Source organism: Chiloscyllium plagiosum, chromosome 6 (assembly GCF_004010195.1).
Source record: "Chiloscyllium plagiosum isolate BGI_BamShark_2017 chromosome 6, ASM401019v2, whole genome shotgun sequence".
NCBI classification, from domain to species: domain Eukaryota; kingdom Metazoa; phylum Chordata; class Chondrichthyes; order Orectolobiformes; family Hemiscylliidae; genus Chiloscyllium; species Chiloscyllium plagiosum.
The window spans coordinates 53,173,620-53,184,223 of NC_057715.1; the positions used below are offsets into that span (position 1 = coordinate 53,173,620).

The following is a 10,604-nucleotide window of genomic DNA, read 5'->3' on the forward strand; positions in this document are numbered from 1 at the left end:
GTTGGTGTCTACCACTGTGAAAACTACTGCAAAGTATCTGTTCAGTTCCTCTGCCATTTCTTTGTTCCCCATTACTACTTCTCTAGCCTGATCTTCCAGCAGTCGTGCCCACTGTTGCTTCTCGCTTGTCTTTTATATATCTAAAACACCCTTGCAATCTTCTTTTATAACATTATCTTATACACATATTTTCATCTGTTTCCCCATTGCTTATTTTAGTTGCCCTTTGCTGGTCTTTAAGTTTCCCAATTCTCTGGTTTCCCATTAAGCTGTATCTTTTATATGGTCAACAATGGTTGCCTTGTGTTAATGTTTCTTCTTTCTTGTGATACATTTCTGCTGTGCCTCCCTCAATACCTCCTGACGTTGGATTCACTACTGTTTTCCCTGCTAGGCTTCCCTTCCAATCAACCTCAGCCAGCTAACTGAAACCCAAACACTACTTAAGGACTTAATTCTGGGAAGCCTGCTATTCATCAGCTTGACATTGTGATGTGAAGATGTCAGTGATGGACTGGGGTGGGTAAAGTTAAAAATCACACAACACCAGGTTATAGTCCAACAGGTTTCTATGGAAGTACTAGCTTTCGGAGTGCTGCTCCTTCATCAGCTACCTGCCGTTTCTTTGTTCCCCATTACTCCTTCTCCAGCCTGATTTTCTAGCAGTCCAGGGTCCACTGTTGCTTCTCGTTTATCTTTAACAGCTACCTGATGAAGGAGCGGCGTTCTTATCAGGTATCCTTCCAAATAAACCTGTTGGACTATAAGCTGTGTGATTTCTACCTCGTTGATTTTTTAACTTTGTCAACCATTCTATCCCGCATTCTGTTCAAAAAGTGCCATGGTTCTGCGCACGCTCCACTGACTCGAATGTTCGAGAACGAGGGCGGAAACGGCCGAGTGTTTCCGGAAACTGCCGCGAACGAGACAGCGGAGGAGCCAGTTTACGGTCGCTGGCGACAGCTTCTCGTTCCCGAACTGCGCCTTCATAGGGGTGTTCGGACTAGTAGACGATCGTATCTTCTCTGGAGAAATGTCTCTTTTGTGTTATAATAAGGGCTGTGGACAGCGTTTCAACACCGATGAAAACAACGATGGTAAGGCGGTTGCAGCCACAAGTTCTTGTCTTTGAGTTGCATGTTTAATCCAGGTTTGATGCTGAGGGCCACGATACTGATGGAATCGGTGCACATGGATAACTATCTTACCAGCCCCTTTTAAGACTTTTAGAGGAGACTGGTTTAGTTTGGGATTATGTTCGTCATAGACTGATTGGATCGAAAGGTCTGCCTCCGTGTTGTATGATTCAAAGACCATCAGGACGTCCTCAGGTTACCTGGGAGTTATAACTTTCTTCCCTCCATTCCACTTCCTGATTGACAGCTATTTCTGGACTATTACTAATATTCAGAATAGCAGCGGTTCCCAACCGTTTCAGTATCGAGGCATACAATTTCATGGCACATCCACTTTTTCAGCTGCTTTCTCCTAAACTAACATTTACATTTGGTAGGAATTGAGGCACTGGTCATTGGGGAGCCTTCAGGAGGGCCTTCTTGCTGCCCACCTGCCATCCATCCAGCTATCATCCAGGCGCCTCTTACAACATGCACACATCTTACAGAGGTTCCCATGTGGTCCAGTCGTGGAGAAGAGTCAGGTAATTGGTGGCGGCAACTGTCTGTCATTGTGCAGGGTTCGGGAAAGGTAGTCCCTCAGACTCACCTGCAACAAATGGCTGGCTGCGCATGCTGTCACACTCATCATGCTCTCATCTCCACTCTTCTCCAGAACAGCCCTCACATCCCACAGTAGCAGCAGCATGTGATCTGTCTGGTTCACTCCAGTTTGCCCTGTTCTAAGTTTTTAAATCCAGTCCAGTCTTTGAATGTTATGGATATGTGAATAGATGAGAAGAGTAGTCAGATCAGGGGACTAATTGGTGAAGGAAGTGATGAGATTTTATGGGTCTGATCAGGGGAATAATCAAGGTAAGGATGCATATCAGAGGTATTGATTGAAAGGATTGTTCGGTGGATAGTGGAGTAAGAGTCAATGATTGTGTGGTCACCCAGGTTTTAGACTAGGTTAAAGTGTCCTCGTATTTCCTGCAACACTACACAGTTAAGGACCACAGAATCATTCAAAGTCTGAGAGTCCGAATTTGCCATTAGAAGTTAAAACTTTCCAGGCAACTGCACATAAGGCAGTTATGCACAGTTATATACCTGGTCTCTAACAATCCCAAGACTGGAGGATTTAGCTCACTGGTGTTATTGTTTAACATTTGAGAAACACCAGTGTCTTTCATCAAAGAAGAATTAAATTGTGGATTAAATGATACAAACTATTTTTGTTCTTGTGTATACTTCCTCTGCCATAAAACCTAAGTAATGTTAAATATCATTCTAAAATTATGCTGGAGTTGATGAAGGATGAGTATGCAAATACAACTGCTCCTGGCTCATTTCACTTGGTGCTAGGAGTTAGTATTTCCTTTTATTTTCCACAGTAGGTCTTTAGAAAGTTCAGAGATCAGAATACAATCTGTACAACTTCCTATAAAGCTTTGACTGATGGCTTGAGAATATCATCTATCATTGGAACTATAAAGCATCTTTATAAAGGATGTAACAGCATAACATTCAAAATCACATAATCTATTCAAGCAGAACACTGGTTCATAAAGGGAATGTCAATCTTGACAAGATTATTAGCATTCTTTGAGGAGGTAACAAACAGGATAGATAAAAGGAAACCAGTAGATGCAATCTGTATTTGGATTTGTAAAGGGTCTACAATAAGATGAATGAAAAGTGTTGGAGGTAATATATCAGCATGGATAAGGATTGGCTAACTAATAGAAAACAGAGTTGGGATAAGTGGACCATTTTCAGGATGACAATCTGTGACTATTGGAATGCCACAGGAATCGTGTGTGGGGATGTAATTTATAATATTTAATACTGATTTGGATGAAAGAACGAATGTACCCATCACCAGGTTTGTGGATGACACAAATATGTGGGAAGGCAAATGGTGAGGCTGAGACACAGTCTGTAGGGGCATTTAGACACATTAAGTGAGCAGTCAGAAACTTGGCAGATGTAATATAATGTGAGAAGTTGCATTTTCATACTTCGGCAGGAAGAATAGAGGAGTTAGATCTTACTTAAATGGGGAAAGACTGTAGAAAGATGCAGCACAGAGGGATTTGAAGATTCTCATACATAAATCCAATAACCTTGTATCCAAGTTTGGAGGATAATGAGGAAGGCAAGTGGAAGAGGTGTATTGGAATCAAAACATGGACTCTTTCTCTCTTCACAAATACTGCCGTACCTGTTGATTTTCTCAAACTTTTTTTTTTCATTTGAGGCACTATGCCTCAGAGGTTAGCACTGCTGCATCACAGCAACAGGGACCCAGGTTCGAATGCAGCCTTGGGCAACTGTCTGGGTGGAATTTGTGCACTCTTTCCCTCTGTCTGCGTAGGTTTCCGCTGGTGGTCAGGTTTCCTCCCACAGTTCAAAGATATGCAGGGTAGGTGGTATGGCCAGGTTAAATTGCCTATAGTGTCCATGGATGTGCAAACTAGGTGGATTAGCCATAGTAAATGTGGGGTTACAGGAATAAGGTGGGCAGGTGAGTCTGATGGGATACTCTTCAGTGGAGTAGCAGATAGTGAAGAGGACCGTCAGAGTATACAGCAGAATATAGACTAGAGTGTTGGGCAGAGAAATGAGAGATGCAGTTCAATCCAGTCAAATGCGAGGTGATGCATTTTGAAAGATCCAATTCAGGAGCGAACTGTACAGTAAATGGAAAAGTCCTGGGGAAAGTTGATCTTCAGAGCAATGTGGGTGTTCAGGTCCTTTATTCCCTGAGGGAGACAGCACAGGACAGTAAAGTGGTCAAAAAGGCATACAGCATGCTTTCCTCATTGGATGGGGTATTGAGTACAAAATTTGGCAGATCATGTTACAGTTGTATAAGACTTTGGGATACTGCATACACTTTTGGTCGTTACATTATCAAAAGAATATGGATGCTTTGGAGAGGGTGCAGAGGAGGTTCACCAAGATGTTGCCTGGAATGGGGGGTGCTAGCTATGAGGAGAAGTTGAGTAAATTAGGATTATTTTCATTGGAAAGAAGGAGGTTGAGGGGGGACCAGATTGAGGTCTGCAAAATCATGAGAGGTGTAGACAGGATAGAGAGCAAGGAACTTTTTCCAGAGTGGAGGACTCAATTACTAGGGGTCACGAGGTCAAAGTGAGAGAGGAGTAGTTAAAGGGACAAAAGTTAAAGGAAAGTTCTTCATGCAGAGGGTGGTGGGTGCCTGGAATGTGTTGCGAGCAGCAGTGGTAGGGGCGGGAACGATAGCATCATTTAAGATGTATCTAGACAGATACATCAATGGGGAGGGAGCAAAGGGATACAGATCCTTAGAAAATAGGCGAAAGGTGTAAATAGAGAATCTGGATTGTCACAGACTTGCAGGGCCTAAGGGCCTGTTCCTGTGCTGTTATGTTCTTTGTTCTTGTTCTTTATATGGGAGAGTCTAGGAGAAAGTGAGGACTGCAGATGCTGGGGATCGGAGCTTAAAAATGTGTTGCTGGAAAAGCGCAGCAGATCAGGCAGCATCAAAGGAGAAGGAGAATCGACGTTTCGGGCATAAGCCCTTCTTCAGGGCTTATGGGAGAGTCTAGGACGAGAGAGCGAAACATCAGGGTTAGGAGTTGTCCATTAAAGACCGAGATAAGGATGAATTTCTTCTAAGGGTGGTGATTCTGTGGAATCTCCTGCAGAGGCTTTGCCACTAAATATTTTAAAGGCTGAGATGAACTATTTTCTAAGGGTTTGGAGGGATATGGGCTGGGTGCTGACAGGTGGGATTAGATTGGGTTGGGATATCTGGTCGGCATGGACGGGTTGGACCGAAGGATCTGTTTCCAAGCTGTACATCTCTATGACTCTACCTAAGTAACAATATAAATGACATTTGATCTGTTTTTCTCAATAGCATTTATTTTTTCTGACCCTGACATGAAACGGCGGCTTTGTAACAGCATAATGCATTCAAGGTTAATGCGCTCCATGATTATGATATACTGCACTCCAAGGTTCCCTGCCTGGAAACTCCTTAATTATACACTAATCTTCAAATCCCTCTCTGTCCCACCGTAGATCCTCTAAAATCTGTTTTTTTTTTACTTCTTGCGTATTCTCTGTTCTCATTGCTGCACCATTAACAGTGATACCTTCTGTCGCATTCTTTCCCTGAATCTTGCACTTTTCTCCTCTTTGAAGGTACTCTTTACAGTATCTTTATATCAACTTTTGTACTGCTTCTGTGAAGCACCTTGGGATGTAATACAAGACTAAAGATGCTGTGTATGATTAATGCCTTGGGAGTTTCACCAGTTTAGCAATAATGCTGTTCCTTAAAATAACTTCATTAAAGATGTAATATAATTTTTTCTTTTTTTTTAGAAAATGCTTGTACGTACCATCCTGGCGTTCCTGTGTTTCATGATGCATTGAAGGTAGGAAATCTGTTTTATCTGAACTGTTTCCTGTCCAAAGGTTGGTGGCAGCTGTCTACTTAATGATATTTTTGCATTATCTTTAGAGATTCAACTGAAGTGATAAAATTTCATGTTAGTTTCTGGAAAATTATAAAGCTGTCCAAATCAGGCTACGTGCACATTGAAATTGCTGCTTGCAATAAGGCAGTTGGAGCATTATTTCTAATTTTTTGGCTTTCCCCAAAATTTATAGTTGGTAAAGCACCGCTTTGTCTAATGCCAAACTCTGTAAAAGTAGAATTATAACAACAATAGTAGTGATAGTATTCCATGAGGCTATAACCATAGGAAATGATAGACTCGGGATTTCTAAGATGTCTCAGGACTATGGTGCATCTTTTCTCATCGGAGCAAATGTTATGTGCCTCTCGAAGGTCAATTGATTTTGTTTTGTGTCCAGGCAGCAGCGTACTTGTTTTCTGGAACGTCACGATGCAGAAACTAGTAAGCCTTTTGTCTGCACCATTACCGTTTCCAGTTTGTTTTGGATTTCCAGCCCCACTTGCTCACAACAGTGAAATTCTGCAAGGATTCAAGTTATCCTACTTTTTTGATTAAAGAATGGCACTTATTATTTGAGATGCTATCTGTTTTTTGGATTTGGGCCTCATAACTATGGTCTTGATTTGATCGGTTTACCTCCTGATCGGGGATTGGCATGTCATAATGTTAAGTTCTTTTTTTCTGAGATTCTTATACACTGGATGCAACTGCAATATGCCAACTTCGTTGAACAACCACATTTTATGAAGCTAGCACAGTACAAACTGTGGAAACACTCCATGTGGAAAAAAGTCATGCTTGTGGAACATGTTGAGAGATCACACTGAACAAAGGAAACAGTTCTTCCTTTATCTAATTCTTTACATCACAGTCAGTGATGCCCACAAGACAACCCCCAGCCACTCCCTCACAGTCACATGCCACAATGCAGTGACCTAATCATCTACAGAAACAATGTAATTCATCCCTTTATGGTCAAATCTGTTTCACATGATTGCTTTTAACTACAGGAGTAGTCAGAATGCCAACTGCAATATTCTTGTTGATTTTGAATAGGATGATGATGCAAATGTAAATGGCTGTGAATGGGAAGGGATAGGAATGTGAATTCCTTACAATCTGCCTGTAAGTTAGAGGCATCTCAGCCTAGCCTCGGGACATCCAATTTCCTGCAGGTCAATGAACAAATTAACTCTTTTTAATATCACGATAATGCAGCTACCATATGCTGTGTTAGTTGATAGAGTTCCAAAATGTCTTGCTCTATTTTATTTAACAGCACTCTTAAAGTAGCTCCACATTACTGCTGAGGGATCTTGGGCTATTCTGATACTCTTGTAACTGGTGTCTGTTAGTATCTGCAATTGTTAGCTTGGAGCCCTGACTCATCAGTCCACAGCCATATTCAAGCCAGATTCTCTGAAAAGTGACTAAATTCTTTTTGTCCCCAGAATTGCTGTATCTAAGTGGAATTCACCGAATAATTAGTTGTTGGTTTACTTCAGGGTTATGTTTGCACACTGATGTTTGCAACAAGGAAGCTAGGTGACTCTGATTCTGTTTTGGTAAAGCTTGATGGAGGATGCCATGCAACATACAAGAGCAGGAAAGTGGCTTTTGTTTTTTTTCTCCATGCCCACATCAAAGGGAAAAATGATTGAAAAATACAAGCTACTCTTCCCCCTCCACTTCTTACATGCTCCCATTCTTTCATCTGTGCCCTATGATCCATTGTCCACTATGCCACAGTGGACTAATGGAATTGAACCACTTTGGATTGCAGTTTTGTTGTAGGAAATGCAAGACTGTGTTACAGGGAGTGGAGTGATAACATTCAGCAAACTGTGCAGTATCAATAGCTTGTCTCAGGATTTTGGCCTGTGCATTACAGAGTTGATGCAAATTCATTTTTAAAAAAAGTGTGCTCTTCAGCAAATTGCTTTTCAGACTGTTGTGTGGGATGAATTCTGTGTAATATATTAATTTTAAGAATCCCATTACAATTCTGGTTTCCTTCGTATTGAAATGATGATGTGAAACTTGAAAGGGTTCAGAAAAGATTGACAAGGTTGTTGCCAGGGTTGGAGGATTTGAGCTATAGGGAGAGGCTGAACAGGCTGGGGCTGTTTTCCCTGGAGCGTCAGAGGCTGAGGGGTGACCTTAGAGGTTTACAAAATTATGAGGGGCATAGATAGGATAAATAGACAAAATCTTTTCCCTGGGGTCGGGAGTCCAGAACTAGAGGGCATAGGTTTAGGGTGAGCGCGGAAAGATATAAAAGAGACCTAAGGGGCAACTTTTTCACACAGAGGGTGGTACGCGTATGGAATGAGCTGCCAGAGGAAATGGTGGGGGCTGGTACAATTGCAACATTTAAAAGGCATTTGGATGGGTATATGAATAGGAAGGGTTTGGAGGGATATGTTCCGGGTGCTAGCAGGTGAGACTAGATTGGGTTGGGATATCTGGTCGGCATGGACGGGTTGGACCGAAGGGTCTGTTTCCATGCTGTACATCTCTATGACTCTATTGTAAATGGCAATAGATAGAACAGGTAATGAGTGAAGTAGTATAAAAAAAAATCAAATTTGATGAGAGGCTGAATTCTCATGACCTTGCACAGAGGACATCTTCTCACCTAGCTATGTTACCTGTCTTGACCTCTACCATAGCCTCACATAGTCGTAGCAGCTTTGTAGCTCTGTGCTCATCCAGGGAGGAGGTGTAAGTTTCCCTAAAGGAGGGAATTCTCCACCTGATTTCAAATGCTCCCTCACTTGTGTCATCTTACACTGTAATGAAAGAAGCAAAGAAATGTGATAATGCACATTTTGTTAAAACAAATTCATTGACGAACTGGGGACACTGTTTCAAAAGTGCAAACGTTTAAAACTTGTGTTGGCTGTAACACGATTACATCGCCAACACTTTAAGCGCTTTTTCTATAATCTGGGACGACACAAGAACGCAACCATCGCGTTATAGGAGGACTACCTGGACTTGCAATTCATACTATGATGGATTGAATTATTGCAAGGGTATGGTTTATGATTTTAATTGGTTGCAATGCGACCACATTAATGAGGATGTTATAGGTACTTTCACAAGTACATAACTGACCATAAGTAAGTTGTTAAGGGAAGGCATATGGCGTGTTGGCTTTCGTTAACGGGGGATTGAGTTTAAGAGCCATGAGATTTTGCTGCAGCTCTATAAATCCCTGGTTAGACCACACCCAGATTATTAAGTCCAATTCTGGTTGCTTCATAATAGGAAGGATGTAGATGCTTTAGAGAGGGTGCAGACAAGATGCTGCCTGGATTGGAGGGCATGTCTTATGAAGAGAGGTTGAGTGAGCTAGAGCTTTTCACATTGGAGAGAAGAAGGAATAGAGGTGACTTGATAGAGGTGTACAAGGTAATGCGAGGCATAGATAGAGTAGATAGCCAGAGACTTTTCCCCAGTGTGGAAATGGCTATCACAACGGGTCATAATTTTAAGATGATTGGAGGAAGGTATAGGGGAGATGTCAGAGGTAGGTTCTTTACGCAGAATGGAATGCATTGCCAGCAGTGGTAGTAGAGTCAGGGACATTTAAGCGACTGCTGGACAAGCACATAGACGGCAATAAATTGAGGGTTGTGTAGGTTAGGTTGATCTTAGATGAAGATAAATGCTCAGCACAACATCGTGGGCTGAAGGGCCTGTACTGTGCTATACTGTTCTATGTTCTAATTACGTTAGAGCTTTGAATGTGGGCCCAGAACTTCTGATTGGTATTAGATTTGTTCCAATTGATGCAAATTGTAGGATAAACTACCCACTACGTGCCCAGGTTGTTTACAGCCAGTCTTCTAATGTTGTCAGTTTTTTGATGCCTTCTTCATTTTAAAATGAGGGTAGACCTCGACACAGGGCAAGGGAGGCAAAACTATGGCAGCAGAGGAGCTGGGAACACCACTTATGTGCAACTGCAGATAACAAAATAAATTTATACTGCATATTAATTAAAATTCTGTGGCATTTTTTAGATACTAAATAGTTTTTTTTTGCTCTTAAACATTTAATGTTGTTATCGCTGACTAATTGTAAGTAATATTTTGAAATTTCTACAGAGGTTTAATGGTTTGTTTTTAGTTTTTGCCACTGGTTTTTTTTAATTTAACATGCAGTATTCCTTAATGAATTCTAGTGATTAAATACTGGTTAAATAAGCAGACAGAACCGTCAAGTCTACAACAGAATTGCTGACATTTTCAGAGGGTCCCAGATGCTGTGTAAATTGCTCTTCAAAAATGTAAACTTCTTAGGTAATTCATGTGGGAGAAAGTGTGGACTGCGGATGCTGGAGATCAGAGCTGAAAATGTGTTGCTGGAAAAGCGCAATAGGTCAGGCAGCATCCAAGGAGCAGGAGAATTGACGTTTCGGGCATGAGGCCTTCTTCTGGAATCCTGAAGAAGGGCTCATGCTCGAAACGTCAATTCTCCTGCTCCTTGGATGCTGCCTGACCTATTGCGCTTTTCCAGCAACACATTTTCAGCGCTAATTCATGTGGGGTCAGGTATATGACGACTTTCACATGGTTCATATATATACTGCTGCAATGTCTGTCCTCCTTTTGAAAGATCTTTGGAGGTACGCATAGTGGCAAGAATGAAATAAAAATGAATGTGGATCTCTTTTTTTGAAATATTTAGTATTATTGATAATTGATCAGCAATTCTTATTTTAGAAATTATTCTGCCTCGTAAGTGCAATTAAATTTAAAAGAACAGGATCAGTGTGACTCAATATGGCAAAGATGGCAAGTGGATGGGAAGGGGTGCTTCAATAAAACAGCTACTCAATATTTGATAAACATCTACCATTGTCCAAAGTTTGTGAGAAGTTTTGTAGCTCGGGTGCTCGTTGCTGTGGTTCTATTCGCCGAGCTGGAAGTTTTTGTTGCAAACTTTCGTCCCCCTGTCTAGGTGACATCCTCAGTGCTTGGGAGCCTCCTGTGAAGCGCTT

The 10,604-nt window shown here is 41.6% G+C and overlaps 1 protein-coding gene across 2 annotated transcripts in view; it reads left to right on the plus strand.

Annotated features, from left to right (window-relative positions):
- Positions 1 to 892: 892 nt before the first annotated feature.
- Positions 893 to 10,604, plus strand: part of LOC122550582 (cysteine and histidine-rich domain-containing protein 1-like) — a 44,313-nt gene continuing 34,601 nt past the window's right edge. For both annotated transcript variants that reach the window (XM_043691540.1, XM_043691539.1), the window contains exons 1-2: positions 893 to 1,097; positions 5,496 to 5,548. In XM_043691540.1, coding sequence (XP_043547475.1) covers positions 1,034 to 1,097; positions 5,496 to 5,548 — 117 coding nt within the window. In that variant the 5' untranslated portion in view covers positions 893 to 1,033. The remainder of the gene's footprint in view (positions 1,098 to 5,495; positions 5,549 to 10,604) is intronic.